The sequence below is a fragment of the Dermacentor andersoni genome, chromosome 2 (assembly GCF_023375885.2).
Source record: "Dermacentor andersoni chromosome 2, qqDerAnde1_hic_scaffold, whole genome shotgun sequence".
NCBI lineage: Eukaryota > Metazoa > Arthropoda > Arachnida > Ixodida > Ixodidae > Dermacentor > Dermacentor andersoni.
This window is the reverse complement of record NC_092815.1, coordinates 193452333-193477232: the sequence shown is the minus strand read 5'-3', so window position 1 is coordinate 193477232 and position 24900 is coordinate 193452333. Positions and strand designations below refer to the sequence as shown.

Genomic DNA, 24900 nt, shown 5'->3' with positions numbered 1-24900 from the left:
GAGACATACCGAGCACTGGTCCTGACGACAACATCGAATGTAGCATGCATTCGTTTTCTTCTGAAGGAAAAGAAGTTCATATTTGTTTTGACTCGAAAGTTCTCAAGTGATCCGATTGAGGCACTGTTCGGTTTCCTTCGAAGGACAGCAGGTTGCAATGATGCCATGGGTGTGAAGACTGTACTCTGCGGACTTGAGAAGATGTTAAAGACTGGTATTGTATCTGCATCAGTTCGAAGCAATGTGAACAGCTCAACCTCATTCCGTACTGATGCAGCAGTTTCTAATGGAGACACTCAGAAACGCAGCTGTACAAGCAAGGTTTTTTTCCCATCAGCAGCAAAGAATAGATTGCGGGACCTGTGCACTACACCATGGCTCCCCAACCCCGAAGTGGCTAGTATTGCCCTGATTGGTGGATATCTAGCCAGAGCCTTGTCAGAAAGGCTGAGCTGCGAGAGTTGTATTCAACTTGTCGAAAAACCAAAGGCCAATGCCCCTGTTGATGGGCTCATTGCGTACCAAGACCGTGGTGGACTGAAGTATCCAACCAAAGAGTTGGTGTCCGTCTTGATAGGTCTCAAGCGGTTTGTTGACATAATGTTGTTTCACAGGAAGTTCATTTCCAAACCGCTCGAAACCAGTGTAGAACATGCTGTTGATGTGCTTGTGGACGTCCCCGTCTTGATGTGCAAGAACGAAGAGCCTGGCCACAGGAAGATGTTCCTTGAACTCTTGTGCCGCAAGTTCATCAAACCACTGCTGTCTAACCATGCTTTTAACATTACAGATAAGAATTCAGTTGCCAAATTATATGCAAAGAAGCCATTGTCACGGAAGCTGCTAAAACTGTAGCATATGCCATGTGAACTGTAGCATTCTTGACATGTTTAGATAACTACTGCAAATAAATGTTCGATTGTTAAATGTCCCATGTGGTTGACTTGTGAGAAAATTCGGGGCTTGGGAACGAAAGCTTTTGAAAAAGCAGGGCAAATCACAAAATAGAGGACAAGTACAGTTTCTGGCTATTACGCTTTACGTTTTTGCCGAGCTCAGTGAGTGACAATCGATGCGTTTGGCTAGTAGCTAGTCTACATCGGAATACCTGAACGAACACACGAAACTGCTAGCTACTAACGCGGCGGCTATGTCACGCAACCGTATCGCTTGTATCACAATAAATATTTAGGTTATAAGCACCGGAGCAGTATTTCGTTAACATACTGGACGAACTAAATAAATTATAGTGCAATATGTAACTCGACAACCAACGTGAGCTGCGCAAGTCGGGCGCGGCGCGTATGTTTCAGCAACGTTCTGAGCGGCGGCATAGTGGCAGCTAGCAGCGCCGCGATGCGAGCGGCACGTGAACCGAGGCGTCCGCGGCGGTCCCATTGCGTGGCGCCGGAACTGACAGGCGTTGGTCCGCCATACTCACTTTCGCTAGCAAGATCGTTTCTCAGCTTTCCGAAAGCCGTGCAGTCGCTTTGAATAAATTCGCGTCGACTCGGCACGAAAGTGCAACTAGATCGACCATAACTTTGGTGGCCGACACCGGGCGAAGCAGCGCTGGTTAGGCTTAAAAGCCGAGGCAGGCGTGGCAAATCGTCGCGAAATGCTTGCCGCTCGTCGATGAGCGGGCCCGCGATCATGCGCACGAGCTAAAGTGATAAGCAGTGAGTGTGCCAAGCAAGTTAGCCTGAGCGCTTACTGGACGCCATGGTTTGGTTCATATCGCGAGTAGGCGGAAAGCACCAAGCTGTAACGTTGTTCGCTTGGTGATCACTTTCGGAAACACTACCACGTCCACAAGATTTGACATGACTCGGCCACAGACGCCCGAGTCCCGATGCAATGCGAATTCTTCAAATTCTTGATTCCATTCAGACACAGAAAAGGGGCACGGACACCGGACTGTAACGCAATACGTCTTTTTTATATTATATAAAAAAACTGTTTAAATTTAAGATCTAAATAACTCAGAGCCCAAACTTCTTTGCACTCCCATTCAACAATCTATGTGTTTGTCAAGAACTTTTCGCAAAGAGGAAGTCGTAATCATCGGCGGTCAGGCGTCGCCGTGCGACGACCGATTCCGCAAGCTGCTGCTTGTGCTTCTGGAGTTCTAGAATGCGCTCTTCAATGGTGCCTGCACAGATGAGCCTGCGGACAGAACAAAAATTGGTTCGGTTACGGTGATTGCGCTCTCAATGATTCCTCTCAGCGGTACCTTTGCTTTCAAGTTTGAGGTTTACTTTCTTTTACAAAAGAGAGGGTACTGAGATAAAAGACCTTGTGCCTGAATGAGTCTAAGTTGCCTGAAGGTAATTAGCACAGCGGACAAACGTGAAAGGAAAATTTCATCCACTTAAGAATAGCGTGAAGCTACAAAGGAAACCCATACAAATTTATCAGAAAGCTAAGAACCAGTTTACATTAGAAACACCAAATCAATTTAGGTTGACAAAAAGTATTCTTGGAGAACTCTTTTCACTGATGTCGTAGTAATAAGTTGATGATCAGAAGACAAAATGAAAATCAAAGTTCCACTCTATAATTTTTACATATTTTTGGGCTTCCATTTTTATAATGTATTGAAATATTAAAATTAAAAAAGAAAACTGTGAAGTTTACAACTCTATAGCTCAATAACTCAATATCACAATTCTGTAGCCTGACCTAACAATACACATCTAAAGCAAACAAAATTGATGTATAATACACCTATCAGAGTTACACGACCAAATTGAGAGTAGGACTTTCCCAAAACCATTGTAAACATTGTAACAAATTTACATGAGCTGTAATTTCTTATACAAAAATATGATAGGTTAAAATGCTCTAATGGATGCAGGTTTTAATGCACTGTTACAGATTTGTAAACTTCATGCTTTACATATTAAGCAATTTTGACGATAAATTCCAAGCCCCAAATCAAGATTCTGCTTCCTACAGTCATGTTTTACTCATGACCACTTCAGCCAGTTTGGCCAATGAGTCGAAACAAAAAGTGATGTCCCACAAAGTGACTGATCAAGTATAAAGCCCAACGAAGGCACTTGCAGAACAAAAGCTTCATCTTCATGCTTATAGGTTGCATGCATCAAACAATGTCATTGAAATCACACTGAATGCAAGCAACATGCAGCATGAAAGCATAAGGAATCGAGCTTCCTCGTATGTATCACGTTTTTCATTACACAGCACAACTCAATCATGGAAAACCCAAACGCCATTCCACATCGAGGATGAATAGAATACCTATCACTTTTATTTCTGGCCACAAGGAGTGCATTCGTGCACAAAAATTTTGATTTGAGTTAAAAGTAAGTATACCAGTATAGTCCATCCTGGATATACTGAACTCAAAAGGGGTCGCGAAATAGTTCAATACTATATTGTTCATTCAAAATATAAAGTATGCCTACCTGAAGCTAATCAGAGATTTCCGCAAAGCTCAGACTGTTTCCTGAGATTGTGAATGGCAGGAACTTAAGGATTTGCTTTTCCAAAGCAGTGTCAACTAGACGAAAGTCAACATATCTTTTGCTCAAAAATGTTGCAACTCGCTTGGGCTGCAGAATGGTCTCTTATATATCGATCTCAATGCCAACCTTAAAAACCTGCGGCGCCAGGATGCAAGACCGCGGTGAGCCTCATGTGCGTCAAGTGCTTGTGTGTTTTTATCCAAGATAAGGTAGAAATGAACACATTGCAGAAGCAAACTAGCCTGTATAGATAAGCACTATGCCACAATCAGCATACTTCGACGCAAATTAAGCGTGAAAATGCTCTGCTGTGTGTCCATTGCAATGTCAACAATATGTTGTGCGTATTGTTGGTATTGTGTGGGCAACGAGCCAAGTGGACTGTTGTGTTGGGTTTCGGAACCAACTTGCTCTTGGTACTAGTCGTCCTTGCTTCTCGACTGCCTTTAAAAGCCGACGCATCTCTCTTAGCATGCTGCTCAGCGCTCTGATGTCTCGCGGCCACTCTTGTACACCACTGCCACAATGGTCTTCAGTGAAGTGCAGTGTTATTTTTCATCCATACTGAAATGTAAAGATCTGTCCAAGTGAAGGTTGATGTAGGATTTGTTTCAGCCGCTAGCAGAATCCTAAATTGCTGTTCGCAAAAAGCATTGTTCTACGAGACAAACCTGGCAATGCAGCATCTCTAGTTCGGGATCACATGCTTGAAGCCACTCAGTAAAAAGATTACCGTATTTTCGCGATTCTAAGCACCGCCCTTCCTCCCTTCTATTTTCGCGAACAAGTTAGAAAAAAAGTTTGCATGCGAATCTAAGCACCCCCCAATTTGTTAGGAAGAGTGCGTAGCCAAGGCCGCCAAACGCGCTTGCTCATTCTGGAATCATTGCTCGGCGGACCTGCAGGCACGCGGTTGATGATTCTGTTGGACGCGTTTCGTGGCCATCTGACCCCAGAGGTAAAGACAAAGCTTCGGAACATCAATAGCATCGTGGTTGTGATTCCGGGTGGCATGACGCCAGTGCTGCAACCCCTCGACATTTCAGTCAACAAGCCCTTCAAAGCCAATCTCCGACAGGAGTACGAAGACTGGGTGCGAAACCCTGACCGGAAGAAGACGCCGACGAGATAGCTGCAGAAAGCGTCCCCATCAACCATCGCAAAGTGGATTTCGGAAGCGTGGAAGAGGGTCCAAGTGGACGTTATGGTGAAACCATTTAAGAAGTGCTCGATCATAAACAACTTCGACGGAATGGAAGACGACCTGCTGTGGGATACCGAGAGCAGCGGTTCAAGTGTTGCGACGAACTCGAGTGGCAGTGATAGTGACTGAGCATCCTACACAAGCGGTGGGTTCACTGTCTGCACCGATTTTTCTTTTGAATGTTTGCAAAATAAAATGTTATTTCTCGCAGCTATCTCGTCGTGATGTTGCAGCGAAAAGAGGGAAGGGGGGTCATTCTAGATTTTTCGAATCTAAGCACCCCCCCCTCACTTTGGGCATCGCGATCGTGAAAAAAAGGGGGTGCTTAGAATCGAGTAAATACTGTAAGTATCATCAACGCTTTCTTGTGTATCAGACAGGGAGGCCTTTCATGTTCTTGAAGTAGAGTGGCAATCTGCTCTTGCCGATAACGAACAGACAGTTTGCATAAGCCACCCATATACACAGCAAGCAAAACCGAGAGCACCCTGCTCACTTTTACTGCCCTTCATAAACATAAATATAAACATAAACATAAACAAATATTTCTGACAACGCGAGAGGTGATAGGGTTTCCATTAGGAGAAGCCCACTTGCAGTAGCGCAGCAACATGTTCTATATATTGAACCTGGCAGTGAAAGGGTTCAGTGCATGCATAGTACAACACTATAGTTTTGCTTGAGATTTTTAAAGGGATTGACTCTAATAGTTTTCGGATGCAACCAATGGTAGAATTAAGCATAACTAACCGGAAGTTAGTACACATGACATTATGGAAACCACATGAGCCTATGCGGCCAGTGTTTCAAAGTGCAAGACTCAGGAAAACATAAGGAACAGGAACACATCAACAAGGTTCTACTGTACTACATAAACGTAGACATACTATAATAAAATCCAAACAGAAAAGTACTCAGCAGAATGCCTGTTTGGAGCAATAACTCGAGAGTGCGGTGACATTCCATTTTGTTATGCAATCATCAAAGATGCTGCAGACCCCAAACCAAGTGCATGACCTGAAATCCTGTCAATATTGCTATGGAACAGTATTTGCGATCACGAAGAGGCGAGCAGTGTGAAGACGACGACGACGATTAGAGGCTAGCGCAGGCTGTTGCCTCTTGGCCAAGCACGGCGTATTTTCTTGTAAATATACTTGTATATAGCTTTTCGTCTGCATCTTCCTACATAACAATATTACAAGAGTGGTCAAAGAAGGAAACAAAAGATTACATTCTAGCTAATGCTAACTTGCTTTTGTCTCATTTGCCCACAATGGTACACACCATCCTGGAGCATGGGTTTAGCAACAGCAAAGCTTTTCATGTTAGTCCTTGTGACGTACAGGAAACATTACAACAGCCTGACTGTGGGTTAATATGAATCTGTGCTTCCCATTTTATAATTTTTAAGTAATACATTTATTAACACCATTTTTGGTGCAGATGCCAGTTCAGTATGACAGGCTCAGGCTGCCATGTACTTTCATGTCCACACTCTGTGGTCGCATAGTATGTGCTATTACATGCAGGAATGAAAAGCGAATGAGCACAGACAAGGGAGAGCACCTGCTTGCAGACTTACCTGCTTGAAATAGTGATGTGTGATGCAGCGACTAAGTAGAAACTAAACCTGCTCTAGCCCTGAAGCTAAGAGCTGGCGCATCAGGCAAAACAAACAGAAGATAGGGTCTAACATCACAATGCAACATGTGGGCTATTAAATTTAATTACTAATTAAATTATTGGGTCTTGTATCCTAAAACCACAATCTGATTATGAGGCATGCCTTATATGGAGGGCTCCAGATTAATTTTGATCACTTGGTGTTATTTGACATGCACCCCACACTTGGTACACAAGTGTTTTTGCCTTTCACCCCCTCAAACTGCAGCTGCTGCCTTCAGGGACTGAATCCACAACATCGTGCTAGTAGCCCATCATAGCCGCTAAGCCACCACAGTGGGTCACAGGTCTATGAGAAATGCCTTAGTGGGGCTTTTGGGATCAATTCTGATGACATGCGGTTCTTTAACAAGGCCCCAAATTTTAAGTACACTACTGTCTTTGCATTCCGGCCCCTATCACAATGCGGTCATCAGGGCTGGGCATCGAACCTGCAACCTTGTGTTCACAGCAGCAGAACATTATAGCTACTGAGTCGTCAAGGCCAGTGGTGAATTAACCAATCAAACACTGATGCACATGGCAAGGTGAATGTCCCTTCTCGCTTATTTCTTTGCGCTGACATTCCGTTGCGGATTCAACATGTGAAGGTTACCTTGCAACTGCTGCTTCTGAACTACATTGTGTGTGGGGCAAGTGACTTACTACAGTTAAATTACAGTTAAACCTCAATAACGAAGTTGGTAAAATTGGCCATTCACTTCCTTATATTTAAATTTTCTTATATAGATATTCAATCTTTTATGCAAATGAGTAGAGTCACGGATGGGCTTTCCTTACATGGAAGGGACTGCAAAACTTTCACATTAATTGGGCAATCGGAAAAAGCAAACTTGAATAAGAAAAAAAATTAATTTCGATGAATTTGAGTCAGCGATGAGATAGTTTCATGCTATGTCAACAATATGTTCACATTGGTGGCACAGAGCCAGCCACGCTTTTGTATCCACTCTACTCCTGCGACTGATAGTGTCGCCCGCTGTGCAACGAATGATGATGATGTGTTGTGTTTAGTGGCGCAAGGGCCAGGTTTGGCCAAAGAGCGCCATGACAAGTGTTAATGTTGACGATGTATTATGGAAGATGTGATTTAGCTGTAAAGTGGCCTAAAAATAGTCGCTGTAAAGTGCGTAAAATCCATGTGCTATAAAATTATGGCGATGATTAATGACGAGTACTATGAACATTAAAATCCATCGTAGAAGGATGATGCAAATTATAAAATATATAAGATGGTAAAATTACTTGGAGCACTGCTGCCTCGCCAGAACCCTTGAACCACAAGGGCCTAGAGGCATGTGCTATTCAAAATAATTATAGCGCCATCCTCTGAAGAGAGGAGACGCTACGAACATGTGGGGCTAAAAACACGAAACACAACATCTTTCAGATAACTTAGAACTGCGACGGTGTCAAATAGCGGTTCTGGGCCGAGTAACATTACTGGATGAAGGGGGATCTGCTGCTGGTATGCTATGGGAAAATGTTTCTTTCTTTCATATTCGGCTTTCCGACACTCCAGAAGGACGTGGAGGACGGTGAGCCTCTCCCCGCATCTACCGCAGGTTGGAGGCTCGTTTCCGGTGAGTAAATAGTTGTGTGTGCCAAATGTGTGTCCTATTCTTAGACGACAGAATAGGACATCTGTCCGGCGTGATTTTGTTACGGAAGGCCAGAATCCTAACTGTGGCTTTATCACGTGGAGCTTATTATTTGTTTCCGCGTCCCATAGGCGTTGCCACTGGTTCCGTAGTTTCCTCCGTAAGAAGGGCTTCAGGTCTGTGACAGGAACTGCAGCGGTGTGATTAGCAGAATGTGATGCAACTGACGTGGCCATCTGGTCCGCCAGAACGTTACCTTCGATGCCCCTATGACCTGGCACCCAGCATATGATGACATGCTGATTACCTATATACGCTTTACACAGAGCAGAATAGAGTTCGTTAATTACCGGATTTTTGTGGTTAGAGAATGCCATCAGGGCCTTCACAACACTAAGGGAATCCGTATATATGACTGCTTTCTGGAGTTTTGATTTTCTGATATGCTTCACAGCCGACAATAGTGCGTAGGCCTCAGCCGTAAAGATACTAGTTTCCGCATGCAGTACATCGGTTTCCGAGAAGGATGGCCCGACGGCTGCGTAGGACACCCCGTTGTGTGACTTCGATGCGTCTGTGTAGAACTCCGTGCAGGAGTGTTTGTGCTGGAGTTCCCGGAAATGCATTTGGATTTCAATGTCTGAAGCGTGTTTCGTAACTTGCATGAAAGATATATCGCATTGTATGAGCTGCCACTCCCAAGGAGGTAGCAGCTTGGCTGGATGCATTAGGCGAAGTTCGAGGAGTGGAACACGCATTTCATGACTAAGCTCCGTCACACGCAGCGAGAAAGGCTGTCTTACGGAAGGACGATTACGAAACAGTGTAGCATATGTCATATCATTAATGGTGTTAAAACAGGGATGTTCAGGATTAGAGTGGACTTTCAAAAAATATGTTTGGCTGATGTATGTTCTCTGGATATGAAGTGACCACTCATTCGATTCTGCATATAAACTTTGTATGGGACTCGTTCTGAAAGCACCAGTGGCCAGCCGGATTCCTAGATGGTGGACTGGGTCCAGCATCTTTAGTGCGCTCGGGGCGGCAGAGTGATAAATCACGGCACCATAGTCTAAGCGTGATCGAATGAGGCTTTTATAGAGTTTCAATAAACACTTCCTGTCACTACCCCACGTAGTGTGGGATAGAAGTTTCATTATGTTCATTGTTTTTAGACATTTTTCTTTAAGATGTTTAATGTGGGGGACGAAAGTGAGTCTGTAGTCAAGTATGATACCTAGGAATTTGTGCTCTTTGCTGATAGGTATTCGTTGTCCACACAGTTCTAAGGAAGGATCCGGAACCAGGCCTCTCTTTCTTGTAAAAAGAACACAAGAGCTTTTGTTAGGGTTGATCTTAAATCCATTCTTGTCTGCCCACATTGAGACTTTGTTCAGGCCATGCTGTACCTGTCTCTCGCACACTGCGAGGTTACAGGATTTGAAAGCTATTTGAATGTCGTCCACGTAGACAGAATAAAAGATTGCCGGTGGTAATGAAGCGTGAAGCGTGTTCATCTTCACGATGAAGAGTGTGCAGCTGAGCACGCCTCCTTGGGGTACACCCGTTTCTTGCGTAAAAGGACGCGAAAGTACATTACCGACTTTTACCCGGAATGTACAACTGGACAAATAGCTTTCTATGAGGTTTAGCATATTACCATGGATGCCCATTTCTGACAAGTCTCTTAAGATTCCGTAACGCCACGTCGTATCATACGCCTTCTCCATATCTAGGAATATGGATAACAAAAACTGTTTGTGTACAAATGCGTCCCGAATATTTGCTTCTACACGTACACGATGGTCAGTTGTGGAGCGCCCTTCTCGGAAGCCGCACTGATAAGGATCAAGCATTTTGCTCTGTTCAAGGAAATGAATGAGTCGCCGGTTTATCATTTTTTCAAACACCTTACAAATGCAACTTGTGAGGGCTATCGGGCGGTAACTTGCCACTGAGGAAGGGTCTTTGCCTTGTTTCAAAACAGGGACCACAATGGCTTCCTTCCACGCGGTTGGAAGGTACCCTGCATTCCAGATGGTGTTGAAAAGTGTGAGTAGTGTAAGTTGCGTGTCATTGTGTAAGTTTTTGAGCATTTCATACATGACTCTATCAGATCCTGGTGCGGAGCTCTTGCATGCGCTCAGGGCAGCTCTTAATTCGGCAATACTAAATGGACGGTTGTAAGGCTCATTCTCTCGACATTTTCTTGTTAATGGCTTACGTTCTTCTATTTGCTTATATTTCAGGAAGGATTGCGAATAATGATTTGAACTTGATACGCTCTCAAAGTGCTCCCCAAGTGAGTCTGCCTGATCTTGCAGTGTATCGCCCTGTGTATTTACCAGAGGAAGCGAATATGTTTGTCGCCCTATAATTCTGTTTACCTTGTTCCATACTTTGGCCTCATCTGTATAAGAGCTTATACTCGATAAAAACTTCTCCCAACTTTCTCTTCTAGCCTGTCGGCGGGTTCTCCTGCCTTGGGACTTTACTTTCTTAAAGTTGACAAGATTTTCTGCAGTGGGCAAAGCTCGTAGCAACCCCCACGCTTTGTTCTGATTTCTACGTGCGATTCTGCATTCATCATTCCACCACGGGACATGCCGTTTGCATGCCGAGCCATTTACTTCACGTATGCATTTACATGCGGCATCTATTATGAAGGCTGTGAAGTACTCCACAGCAGCGTCGATTTCTAAAGAAGACATGTCATCCCATGATATACTAGTAAAGTTTCGGAATTCCTCCCAGTCTGCTGTGTCAATCTTCCACCTAGAAGCCTGTGGTGGATATTCATTTTCTTTAAGTGTTCTTAATAGTATGGGGAAGTGGTCGCTTCCGTAGGGATTATTCGTAACTTCCCATTCGAGTTCGGGCAGTATAGACGGGGAAATTATGCTCAGATCTATTGAAGAAAAGGTTCTGTTTGCAAGAGAGTAATATGTAGGTTCTTTCTTATTGAGAAGGCACGCTCCAGAAGAAAAAAGGAACTGTTCAACAAGACGACCTCGCGCGTCTGTACGAGAGTCGCCCCACAGGGAGCTGTGCGCATTGAAATCGCCAAGAACAACATAAGGTTCTGGGAGTTCGTCTATAAATGACTGAAATTCATGTTTGTTTAATTTGTAGTGTGGGGGTACGTAAAGCGAGCAAATGGTGACGAGTTTATTAAGGAGAACAGCTCGAACCGCCACTGCCTCAAGGGCTGTTCGTAGCTGTAAACGTTGACAGGCTACGCTTTTTTGAATTATAATTGCAACACCGCCCGATGATGCGACAGCATCATCGCGATCTTTCCGAAAAGTAACATATTGTCGAAGAAAGTTTGTGTATTTTGATTTCAAGTGTGTTTCCTGTAAACACAGCACTTTTGGATTGTGTGTATGGATGAGTTCTTGCACATCATCAAGATTCCTAAGAAGACCTCTGACATTCCATTGAATGATTTGTGTATCCATATTTAAAGAAATATAGGTGCTGTGTTTACGGAAATGGAAGGGATGCCTTATATTACAGAGCCCTTTCGAGGCCCTGTAATAGGTGTTTTGTTCTTTCTGAAGCGTTCGAGCGATTCTCGACGCTCCTTAGGCGTTTGGTGCGCCTTGGGAACAGGTGTGGTGTCCATTGCCTCCTGTGAGACGCCGGACAAGCGCTCTTGCGAGCGAGAGGTTTTCCGAGAGAGTCCTGCCCCGGAAGGCAAGACCCCTGCGCCCACCAGCCCGGAGGTCGATGGGGCTCCCTGAGGGATTTGGCTGCGCTGGCCGTTGCCAGCGCTGGAAGGGGTCTCGGAGGTTGGGGCAGCTTCGGCTGCGCCCACCTTCGGGGTCGATGGCCCCGTCTGCTGGGTTGGCGGAGCAGCGCTAGCTGCAACCGCCGCGGGGGCAGATGGCGTAACTGCCGACTCACTGCCTGTGAGTCGGACAGCCGCCGGAGGCCGTTGTGACGCTGCCCCCTTACGCGCCACTTCGGCAAAGCTGCTCTTAGGCAGGTATGACACCCGCCTACGTGCCTCTTTGAAAGATATGTTTTCTTTGACTTTGATTGCAACAATCTCCTTTTCTCTTTTCCAGGACGGGCATGAGCGCGAATATGCGGGATGCTCGCCATCACAGTTGACACAATGTGGAGTTTTCTGGCATGTTTCGGAAGAATGTTCATTGTCACTGCACTTGGCACATGTCAGGCGGCCTCGACAGTTCTGTGAACTGTGGCCGAACCTTTGGCACTTAAAGCATCTGAGAGGATTGGGAACGTATGGCCGAACACGAAGTTTGATATAACCAGCCTCGACGGACTCGGGGAGGACACTTGAACCGAAAGCGAGTATCAGGTGTTTCGTATTTATCTCTTTACCGTCTCGCCTGATCTTAATTCGCTTAACATTTATGACATTCTGTTCACTGAAGCCCTCCAAGAGTTCAGCTTCAGTGAGCTCTAGCATGTCATCGTCCGAGACAACGCCGCGGGTGGTGTTCATGGTTCGGTGCGGAGTAACTGTAATTTGGGTCTCCCCAAATGAGACAAGTTTCGGCAGTTTCTCGTACTGCTTCTTATCGTGGAGCTCCAAGAGAAGATCACCACTTGTCATTCTCGACGCCTTATATCCTGTTCCAAACACTTCAGTTAAAGACTTAGAAACAAGGAACGGTGAAATGTTACGCACTAGTTTGTCTGGGTTTTCTGAGTGGATCACATGATATCTAGGAAAGTTCTGGACTTGTCGTCCGAAAAACTGAAAGAGATCTTCGGTGCGCCCTCGTTTGTGAGGGCGATCAGGGAGTTTAGGAAAAGCGATTTCCATGAGTACAGTAGGGTTTTCGGCCGCGATGCCGACCACCCACCATGGAGCCCAACAGGGGGACGTGACAGGAGTTCCTGCTAGAGAAACCCTGCCAACGCCAGCCGTACATCGCTGCTATAACCAAATACAGCATAACCAAGGCTGGCTAGCTACACAAGGTTAACCCTTGCCGCCGGGAGACTGGGAAGTTAGCAGAAGTGAAGAGAAGACAGGAAAGATGAAAAAGGCGAGAGAGAAAGACGAAGATTGGAGAGGAGGACAGGAAAAGGCGACTGCCGATTTCCCCCGGGTGGGTCAGTCCGGGGGTGCCGTCTATGTGAAGCCGAGGCCGAAGAGGTGTGTTGCCTCCGCCGGGGGGCCTTAAAGGTCCAAACACCCAGCATCGGCTCAACCCCCAGGATCCCCTTTTCCCCAGACACGGCTACACGCGGGAGGGTCCAACCCTCGTGTGCTCGGGTACGTGGTGTCGCAACACACCAAACGCCTGCTGACGCAGACGCCCCTGCGGGGATGTGCAACGAAGCTATCGTGGAAAGCGCCTGTAAGTGCAGTGAATGCTTTGCCTGCCTCTCGCTTCAATGCGTCTTCAAAACTCCAGATTACGCAACCTCCAGTACTAAACACGCGGGAAGGCAGTGCACATAATGTCGTTCCATCTCGGCACACCCACATTTTACACAAGCAGCAGATTACTTCTAAAACAGGGCACGCAGGCTTTGTATAATTAAAAGGAAGAGGTCTGGACACCGACCAAAAATGGTTTAAAAGAGTTATTTACGTTTCGGCTCCCCCACGGGAGCCTTGTTCACAATGAAAGAAGCGGCAGAGCTGGCGCCCCTTTTTATGTGCGTCTCAAAACATGATTAAGGCACCTGGCATACATGGGCGGCAGATTGCCTTCATTGCGATTAAGAGTGTGCGCCGTGGTTAAGAGTGTGCGACGTACGACTTCATTGAAAAGGTTAAAGGGACAAGCGTCCACCCCGATGAAGTCTTAGTTTCTTTTGACGTGGTCTCACTGTTTACAAGCGTACCAATAGACATGGCCGTGGAAGTTTGCGTCGCCGCCCTTGACGAAGACCCGACGTTGCCTGACAGATCCCCCATCGATGTGCCTGACCTAGGTAGGCTACTAAAATTTTGCCTATCAAATACGTATCTCACGTTCCAGAAGAAATTTTATCGCCAAGTACACGGAGCAGCAATGGGTGCGTCGATTTCGGTCACAGTAGCCAACCTAACAATGGAGGCTATCGAAGCTCAAGCGTTGTCGTCGTTTACACCGGCACCTAAAGTCTTCCTCAGATATGTCGACGACTGTTTCAGCATTTTGCAAAGGAAGAACCTTGACCCTTTCACGGCTCACCTAAACAATATACAAGCAGCAATCAAGTTCACCGTTGAAGTGGAATCTGAAGGGCAACTGCCGTTTCTGGACACCCTTGTGCAGCGAGATGGGCCAAACCTGTTATTCAAGGTGTTTAGGAAGCACACTCACACGGGCCGCTACCTAAACTACAGATCGGTGCACCCTGCTTCGCAAAAGAGGTCTGTTGTCGGCTCTCTTCTTCGTCGGGCAAAAAACGTGTGCACAACAGCCGAAGACCACATGGCGGACAATGCACTTGTGCGGAGGGAATTAATGGCTTGTGGATACCCTGAGTACGTCATTGACTCAGTAGGGCGCCAGCTGGCTCGCACAGCACCCACGCAGTCTGGACCCCCTAAAAGACGGGCTTCGATTCCGTATGTCCCCGGCATAAGCGAGACTCTTGCACGCGTCCTGCGGTCATATGACGTGCAGGCTGCGCACGTGCCCTCCCGGAAACTTAGACACGAGCTCGTGCATGTGAAAGACCCTTTGGAAAAGGACAAGTTCCCAGGCGTGGTGTATGTCATTCCGTGTGCGGATTGTCGGTACGTCTACGTAGGTGAAACCGGCAACTTCAAAACAAGACTTAAGCAACACATGAATGACGTCCAGAAACGACACGTTGCATCAAATGCCTTGGCCGAACACTGCGCAGCCACATCACATAAGATTAACTGGGAGAAATCTCGTGTGATTGCCAAGGAGCGAAATCATTCTTCGCGTCTTTATCTTGAGTCCCTAATCATCCAAACCACGGCGCACACTCTTAATCGCAATGAAGGCAATCTGCCGCCCATGTATGCCAGGTGCCTTAATCATGTTTTGAGACGCACATAAAAAGGGGCGCCACCTCTGCCGCTTCTTTCATTGTGAACAAGGCTCCCGTGGGGGAGCCGAAACGTAAATAACTCTTTTAAACCATTTTTGGTCGGTGTCCAGACCTCTTCCTTTTAAGTATGCATCATCCCGACCAGACGGGCTTCCGTCATACTCTCAACTTCAGGCTTTGTATAAACTCAGCCATGTGCAGTCATGGCAACGTTAGAAAAAGAGGCATGCGCCAGCCTGCCCCCTCTTCCTCCCTCTTCGTGCACATTTAATAGCACTACCACAAGCTCACTCCCTTTCCTTTTGCTTGTGTGAGAAGATCGTGCTCATCAAGAAATATCTTTCTTGGCTCATCCTTGGATGCTTTCACTCGCACCTGAACCACATGGCATGCAATAGGAACTTTTTGCACTTGGACTTTAAGCGAAAGACACACGGTCCGATTCGGTGTCCGATCCGGCGTCCGATGCGCCGGAATCGATGTATTTTGCCGTGCCAAAGCGCCGGATCGACGTCCGGCGTGCGACAAACCTGGCAGATTTTCATCGTCTGACGCGTCCGACAACCGCACCGTCGTCTGGCCGCAGCCAATGACAGCGCGGCTGGCATGTGAGGTTCTTTCCAAGGAGGCGGCGCTGGCTGACCGTTTTCTCGCAGTCCTTTTTTTTTTGTCCTTGCCTGCTGCAGTTTGTTTCCGACACGAAATAGTTACCAGTTCAGTAAAATTATCTCGAACGTGTGCCTGTTGTGCAAAGCAGCGCCTAGTACACTAGTACTAAGCTGCTGGCGAGATTGGGAGCTGCGACGCGAGGGCATTTCGCGGGCAGACATCAGACACCGACCGTCTGAGCGAGGCTGCCCGCTTCGCTTGCACATTTGCCCTTCGCAACGACTGCGTCGAGTAAACCAATTGTATTTAATTACAGGCGACCTAAGCGTACAGTGTTAATTGTTTTGGCAAACATAAGCGCTCTTCGATGAGCTCGGGTTGGATCGTAAGTGCCATCGGCCGCGGTGTCTGCCTAGCTAGGCCTACCGGCCCTATCGCTGGCTGTTAGCGGAGTCGTCAGTGGACAACGCGCCGTCGTGAAGTGTTCTGTCGCTCGCAGGGGCATAATTTTATTGACCGTGTTCGCGTAAAGCGAAGCAGTGTTGTGCAGAGTTGTTTATACTGCGTTTCTCAATGTGGCTATGAAGTCAAGCTGGGGGGGCTGGATCTGGGCGGAGCTTACGCGCCGCTCAATGTTTCGGATGCAGGCACCGTGTGCCCCGAATCGTCGTATGCCGGAGCATGCAGCGCTGCATGTCGGATCGGACACCGAATTGTACCGCGTGTCTCCTGCTTTATAGAGAACATAACACTGCTCCGCTTCAGCGGTCACATGTCACCCGATTTCAGAGGTGCGTTCGCAAGTAGCCACACATTTAATTCAACCAAATGACCATCTGCATCCATGGAAGTTTCCATTTATCGTCTTGGGATTCCTTCACAGTGGCAGAAAAACTTGTATTGAAATCGTGTATATAAACACACTTCGTTATACTGAGGTTCAAAATATATGGTATTTTATGGACAAGAGTTATAAAAAGTTAAGTGCTTCATTATATGAAAAAAATTTTTATGTTGATGTTTAACTGCATACGCACCTGTTGATGACAACCGTCTTGGTCTGTCCCACACGGTGGATACGGTCAAACGCCTGTGCTTCCAGGGCCGGGTTCCTAGAAGGGTAAATAAATGTGGTGATGGCGTCTAATTAAGAAAATTAAGTTATGGAGTTTTACATGCGAAAACCACGACCTGATTATGAGGCACGCCGTAGTGGGGAACTCTGGAAATTTAGACCACCTGGCATTCTTTAATGTGCACCTAAATCTAAGTAAGCTGATGTTTTTGCATTTCGCCCCCATCGAAATCGTCATGGTGTTTAATAATGGTGTATAGTACTACTATAGGCCACATAATTGGAAACATTTGGAAACATTAATCTCCATCTGCCATTGTTCACACCACTTAGTGATTTCGTCAAGAACGGACTGCAAGGCATTAGTATCAGAAGGGTCAGTGATCCTTGTGTAGATAACAGTCATCAGCAAATAGTATAATAGAAGAAGTAAGGTTGTTGCTTATGTCATTAATATAAATAAGGAAGTGAATAGGTCCAAGCACAGAACCTTGCAGAACACCAGACTTTACACGGGTTAGTGCACAAGATCCATTGGCAGAAACAAACTGGTGTCAGTTAAAAAATTAACAATCCAGTTCAGGGCATTCGTGTTTATATTAAGATTTGCGAGATTCATTTTAAGACGAGTGTGAGCAACCTTGTCGAACGCTTTTGCAAAGTCGATGAAGACGGCGTCAACTCTTGTTAGGTGATGAACAGCGCCATGAAGGTCGGCTAAGATTTCGAACAATCGTGAGTCACAGGAACGACCACGCAAGAACTCGTGTTGGTTTTGAAAAAAGAAGTTGTGCTGATCCACGTACGTCATTACTGCCGATGATATTATATGTTCCAGCATTTTGCAGGGTATGCTCGTTAATGAGATAAACCTATAATTTGAAAGAGCAGAAGGATCTGCAGATTTACATATAGGTATAACACGTGCGATTTTCCAGGCGTCAGGCACTTTTCCTGTATCAATAGACTGCTGTAAAATTGCAGTGAGGATACGAGCTGTCAATGATTTAGTTAGCTTCAGTAGTTTTGGACATATGTTGTCAGGTCCAGAGGCTGAATTATTTGGCAAACGATCAATAGCTTGCTCAATTCCTTCCTGCATAATCACAATGTCATTCATGACTGCGTTAATAGTAGCAGTATTAACACCTGGGAGGAATCGGTGTTTCGCTAGTAAACACGGAGTTAAAGAATTTGACGTAGTAGTTCTGCGGAAACCCGCAAGGTGGAGGGAAGTAATGAATAAAGGGAAAATCAGACATCCACCCGTTCATAGCAATTGCTACAAAGGAAACCCATACGGGTTTCTCAAAAGAAAAGCCGTTCAATTCAGTGGCAATCTCAGATGTCTGAAGAAATTTGCCGTCTTTTGCTATCGTTATGAGACTAGACGAAGGGGGCTTAGGATTTATTACTTTGCAAAACTTTTTAGTATTCATTCTCATTAAGGTTGATAGATTATGATTAAAGAATTTATCTTTGGCTCTCTCAATTTCTATTTGACATAGTTTTGGCTGCCCGTGGTAGTTATTCCAATCACCTTCAGATGCCAATTGTTTTGCCTTAGTGCAAAGATGCTTCTTGCCAATGCATCGTTTAACGGAAGTGAACCCAATGCTCTGTGATGATGTCGTGATAGTGATTTTTGGAATGTGTCTTTGCTTTGGTTCGGTCAGTTTAGTACTTAGTAGATTCAAGTTGTCATTCGTACTGCAGTTTTGCAGCGATTCCATGAGCTGGTCACAGCACGATGAATATGCACTAATCAATACGTTAACATTTGCTCGTGTATAATTGTAAATTATATTTTTATCAATTTCCGATCTGTTACATTTCTAACGAGTATTCGCAATGAAGACCATTATGATCACTGATAGATCCCAAAATATGCACTGCCATTTCTTCAGGATGTGTTGCCAGGACAAGGTCTAGAACCGAGTTGCCACGTGTCGGAGCAGAAACAATCTGTGATAAACCGAACTGAGAAATCGAGCAGAGGAATTCTTTACATTCGTTTTTCCTTGCACCGCCTTCGGCTGCGCACATTCCTGGATAGTTAAAGTCACCACACCAGCAAGGATTGTTACTGAGTTGGCATAATTATCATGTATAAAGCTAAGCGTTTCGTTCAGAATTTCAATAAATTCGCCAGGCGAATCTGGTGGATGGTAACAAATGCCGACGACGCAAGTAGCAAAATCAGGCAGTTGCAATGCAAGCCACATGATTTCAATGCATGAGGGGTTGTCTACCAGGTTGACATGGAGGTGTTTCTTTACAGCAATTAAAATGCCTCCACCACATGAGGTACACCTGTCTTTCCTAAATACGGAAAAATGTCGAAACAAACACAGTTCCCTATCATCGACATCACAATGCAACCAGGTTTTGGTTCCCAGGACAATATCTGCCTCACAACATTCAATGAGTGCGCTAAGGCTGTCCTGCTTGCCAAGCTAACTGCGAAAATTAGACACGATGAAGGAAAGGTTTCCATCCGTAGCATATTTCTTGCGTCATTCTGATATGGGAAGCCTCGTGCCCAGGAAGAGGAACAACTTCCTGACTTGACGGATCGAATGCATATATCTTTTTATTGAAAACAAGTTTATCGAACAGTAATTTGCACTTTTCGTCGTCGGATTGCTGTTCGCTGCGTGCAAACTCCCTGAGTTTTTACCTAATCAACTGAATTCGAGGCCAGAAGCCTTCCTCGATCCAGACACGAGGTGAATCCATGTCCTTTAATCTAAAGGCATTCTTCAAAACATTGCTCTTATCCTTAAAGTTAAGAAACTTTACACGAATGGGGCAGTCATAGTCTGTTTCTCTCTTTCCTATTCGATGAGCACATTCGATTTGACCTGTTTGTATGCCAAGGTTCTTCGCGACAAAGTCGCTTACCAACTTCTCCGAGTCTTTCCATTCTTCTGCTTCTTGTTCCGGAATGCCCTTAAAAATAAAGTTATTGCGTCGCATTCGATTATTCAAGTGGTCAACAACTATGTTTGCATGTTCGGCCTATATTTTTTTTAATACTTTTTAGCTGCTCACGCGATTCCTGAAGTGTAGCATTTACACTGGTGATGTCGTGCAAGCTGTCCCCGACCTGAGTCATGCACAACATGTACCCACTTACAACATATCAGTCTTGACAGTATGTCAGATACAACAATAAGCAGCCGTGCCGCTATTAACTTTTGTGTGTTCTATAGTGAAATAACACACTTGCTACAATGTTCCGATGCTGCATTATTGGTTATAACAGTTTAGCTTGGCTACTAAGTTGACAGTGACCATCAGCGCAGTTGACTCATGTTTTGGAGAAGTGGAAGGGAGAGAATTGCGCAAAACTGAAGATGCCATGGATTTCGTGTTCATTCTTCTTGCAGTGCAGACACCCAGTTAGCCATATTAAATTGTTATAATCTATAATGCAGCATAATGAATAAGCATGAGAAGATGCACCAACGAAGATAACTGAAAGTTTAACGACGTTTCGGCTCCCCATACGGGAGCCTTGTTCACAATAAAACCCATAACAGAGATACAAGATACTGTGTATTTAAATATGCTTTAGTACGTGACGCAAGCAGCGAGTATGCACTGTTGGAAGTGTCCCATCATTCCTACTCAGCATGAGTGCCATGGTCTGTATGTGCAAGGATTCCAGATGCAGGCATGAAGCAAGCTTCTTTTCCTTGTCCAGGACATATGCATTTGCCCAGTCAATATTACGGCCTGTCAATTCCACATGTTCACCAAGGGCACTCGAGGCCACGTGCCTTTTTTTTTATATGACGCCAATGCCTATACTCGCCTGATGTATGACCCCACAGGAAAACTGCATAGGAACTTCCAAAAGCTTCTAGCTGACATCTTCCGTTTGGTCCCGCCCCAGCTCAAATCACTCTATTACTAGCGACTACTTTGTCACAATGGATCAGCTCCTGCACTTAATGGCCCACCAAAGATGCACAAGCAAGGTGTTCCTAAGCAACTCATTGTTGAACACACTCACTCACCTCTGTACAAGCTTTCCGGTTTTTTATGCTGGATCATTTCGCCACTTGCAAGGAAAAGGCGGCAGCCACGTACGCAATTCTGGTGACTTTATTGAAAAGATACGACACCTTGTTCCTACTCATGATGACGTAATGGTTCCGTTTGATGTTAAGTCACTATTCACAGATGTTCCAGTGGAACTGGCTGTAAATATTTGCATCACTGCCCTCGAATCTAACGGGTCGTTCCAGACCTGTCCCATCTCCTTAGGTTTTGTTTGTCGAATTAAGATGATTTGATTTTTGTTTCCGTTTTTTTTCGTGTATAATAATTATCAGCTACAGCACAGAAACCTTCTTGGCACAAGAATATCGTTATAAGTGGGTTTGACAGCACTAGACAACTTGATTCGGGCATGGCAGCCTGCACTTCATCATGTGCGTGCATGTGAAGCAGAGTTGCAGAGTGGTGCCCTCCACTCCATTCCAGAAAATGGAGATCCCCAGAATTCCCCTTCTTTTAACTCCTCGGAATGGTGCGAGTTGGGCTATTCCCACTCCTGGAGTGGTTGGGCTGGTCCATTCCATTTCTCCAATTCCAGTAAATGTAACACTTTCTTCATAATTGTTTACTACTAGAACTTGCATGCCTAGCGACAAAAAACAAACAAACATACTTTTGAAGTTTTAAAAACATAACAAATAATATTACTACTTTTCCGCACAAGAACAAACATGCTTTGTGGCCTCTTATCTCTTATGAGACTGTTGCATGTAAGCTTTCCAATTACTGTATTTAACCAAATCTAACAAGCACCTTTCCTCCAAAAAATTAGGCTGGGGATTGCTTATGCCATTACAGTTGAATATTAAAAATATAAAAGTTGTTAGCGGCACTCTCAGCAGCCTACCGTCACAGCCACCAGACATCAGATTCAGCATCATCGCCATCACAAGATGGGGACAAAGCACGCTTTTATGAAAGTTGCTATGGGTCATGCTGTGGGTTCATTTTGTGCTTGACTAGGATCTGGAGTGATATTCTTGACCGAGCACTTTCGAAGATACTATCACGCTCATGAGATCTCACGTCATCATGAGATCTCACGTCATATTACGCCAGTGCTTCTGGTGGTCCACCAAGCTCCCTATCTGCGCACATTGCCAGGAACGCTGTTGGCTGCCCACTCTGCAGCTCCAAAAAGTAACTGTGAAAGGACTACTGTGGCGCCAGTGCCAATCATGTTTTTGGAGGGATTTAGCATATTTTGTACTGCAATCCATGCCCACCAGCATACTACTAAAACGTTTTTTCCTCACCTACATTGCTGAAATGTGCTGCCTTTTTTTTGTTCACATTTACTGGCATAATAACGGACATGGGGCATAATAATGGTAAGGGTCTGGATACCCATATGCCACCATGGACGTTCCGAAAAACTCGTACGACGGTACTCTGGGTAGTAGATAGTGATCCGCCGCCTGAGTGACATGAATTACGAGGTTGTTCCTGACAGTGACAATACTTGCAGTTGCCGCAAGCACTTACCTGAAGTGGTGCATGTGGTACGGATGAAGCCATACCTGTCGAACTAACTTTTGATTTTTTTTCTTTTTTTGTGTGTGTGTTTTTAACTCTGTGCTATTATACACCGCCCTCGTACGCTTAAATTGCACATTGGGACAATGCTTCCTTCATCATCATCATCATCAGCCTAGTTACGCCCACTGCAAGGCAAAGGCCTCTCCCATACTTCTCCAACTACCCTGGTCATGTACTAATCGTGGCCATGCTGTCCCTGCAAACTTCTTAAACTCATCCGCCCACCTAACTTTCTGCTGCCCCCTGCTATGCTTCTCTTCCCTTAGAATCCAGTCCGTAACTTTTAATGAACATCGGTTATCTTGCCTCCTCATTACATGTCCTGCCTATTCCCATTTCTTTTTCTTGATTTCAACTAAGATGTCATTAACTCGCGTTTGTTCCCTCACCAAATCTGCTCTTTTCTTATCCCTCAACGTTATACCCATCTTTCTTCTTTCCATAGCTCGTTGCGTCGTCGTCAATTTAAGTAGAACCCTTTTCGTAAGCCTCCAGGTTACTGCCCCGTAGGTGAGTACTGGTAAGACACAGCTGTTATACACTTTTCTCTTGAGAGTTAGTGGCAACCTGCTGTTCGTGATCTGAGAATGCCTGCCAAACGCACCCCAGCCCATTCTTATTCTTCTGATTATTTCAGTCTCATGACCCAAATCCACGGTCACTACCTGCTCTAAGTAGATGAATTCCCTTACCACTTCCAGTGCCTCGCTACCTATCGTAAACTGCTGTTCTCTTCCGAGACTGTTAAACATCATATAGCAGCATCACCTCCTATATGATGCGTCCTTCGGAGGGACGCTAATGCTGCGCCTGCACTTTGTTGAAGAAGAGGACCACGCGAGTGTGTATGAGTGTATTTGTCAAGGCGCAGTGAGGAAGAAAAAGTCGTGGTTGCGCTCATAATTAAAATGGCGACCTGCTGCTGTGCCTTCTGCTCTACGACCAGTTTTTTTTGACGTTGCGACAATATTTTCCAGGACACACTCTCACCACCTGTTATCGCACAGTGTGCGAAAAAATTATCGCACATTTTTTAAATCACTATAGAGTTGTGCGAGGTGCAAAAATTTGTGACATGGCTGTTTTAGGCCTGCATCCCTTTGTTGTATGTCAAGCATGACTTTGCTAAATCCAATAATTCTTGGCAACCTAACTGCTTAGCTATGTTAGGCTTAATTATGCTTAAATCAGTGGTGGGACTGCCCAAAGTCATTTTGGAGCAATTTTTGGAGCAAGTAAAATTGCATTCTGGAGCAGTTTCAGGGTGTCTACCAAGTTGACATTTCCAAATTCCCCAAGTTTTATAGGTTTTCCCTGAGTGCCACAGAACTTCGTTTTATGTCAAGACGGACTGACACCATGTTGCCCAATGCTGTCACTCTCTAGTAAACATGTCAAAAAATAAAAAAATAATTTAATCCAGTTTGAATATTAAGGAGTACTGTTTATTTTACTCAAAAAGAAAACAGAAGGGAGGCATTAGTAAAATGCACAGCGAATAAAATCTTTGAAAAAAGTGGTAAAGCCCACTGCAAATTCAGTCAAACATTTTCAAATATGAATGAAAATAGATGCATACAAAAGCAGATGTTTTCAAGTATGAGCTATTTCTATCAACTGATAGCAAGCTCATTGGTATGAGGCCCAAACAATGTCACAAGTGAGATGCTCTCTCAGTAGCTGGAAAGTCAACCTCACCTTTCCCAACAGACTCTCAGCCCAAGCACAATGCCTCAGTGTTGCATTTCACTGTAAAGAGTTTATTTTGGTTGGATGAGGAACATGTGCATCTCGGCGTTGGCTACCACTTAATTTTTTGAGCTCAAGCTCCTTCAAAGTGGCGGCACACTTCCTTTTCCGTTCATTCCTTAATGTGTCGGTCCTTTCTGTCTTCATCCTCCTCCCGCCGCGCGTTCACCTCTCAGACCACTTGAAGCATCCTCTTGGTGAGTTGTACAGTTAACGTCCTATTTTTCGGACTCTCCAGGGGCCGCGAAAATGCTCGAAAAATCAGGCAGACCAAAAAAAATGAATGCATGTCTTTAATTTACTGCCCTTAAGGGTTCAAATCACCACAGGCACGTCTGAAAAAGCTCTGAAGGCCTGTCGGTACACATATTGGGTATTTCGGTGCTCGTACGGTGACAGGAGGCGGCGCGTGCGTAATACTTCGCATAATACCGTAATACCGCAATACTTCGCATATGCTTCACCGCGTAACATTACTGTATCGAGGCAAAGCTTACTTTCGAAAAGTGGCATTATGCAACGCGACAAGCTTTCCGAGCTTCAAAGCCATTGGCGAGGATTACAAAGGCTGAGTTGGCGCCATTGATAGCAGCGGCGAATTGCTAACAGTAGCGAACGTCGAAGTAGCTAGGCCTAGCGTTGCCGTGCTGGTGGCTACGGCTGCCAGTGGATCTGCATGCGAGAGCGCCTGTTCGAGGCGGCGAGATAATCACAATGGCGGCTTTGATTAATGCCGTTTCAAATCTGCGGTCAAGGTAAAAAGTCGGGAGAATCGGACGGCGAATGATTCTTGCGTCCAAAATTTCATGTCCTTATACAGTGACTCCATGGAACTACATGGTGGTGCCGCGAAGCTGTCCGAATTATTGG

General features: G+C 45.3%; 1 protein-coding gene across 2 annotated transcripts in view; it reads right to left on the bottom strand.

Moving 5' to 3' along the window:
* Nucleotides 1-1918: 1918 nt before the first annotated feature.
* The window catches only part of LOC126540270 (transcription termination factor 2-like), a 109766-nt gene continuing 86784 nt past the window's right edge, over nucleotides 1919-24900 (bottom strand). For both annotated transcript variants that reach the window (XM_050187074.3, XM_050187075.3), the window contains exons 16-17: nucleotides 16637-16711; nucleotides 1919-2166 (exon numbers count right to left, since the gene is read on the bottom strand). In XM_050187074.3, coding sequence (XP_050043031.1) covers nucleotides 2031-2166; nucleotides 16637-16711 — 211 coding nt within the window. In that variant the 3' untranslated portion in view covers nucleotides 1919-2030. The remainder of the gene's footprint in view (nucleotides 2167-16636; nucleotides 16712-24900) is intronic.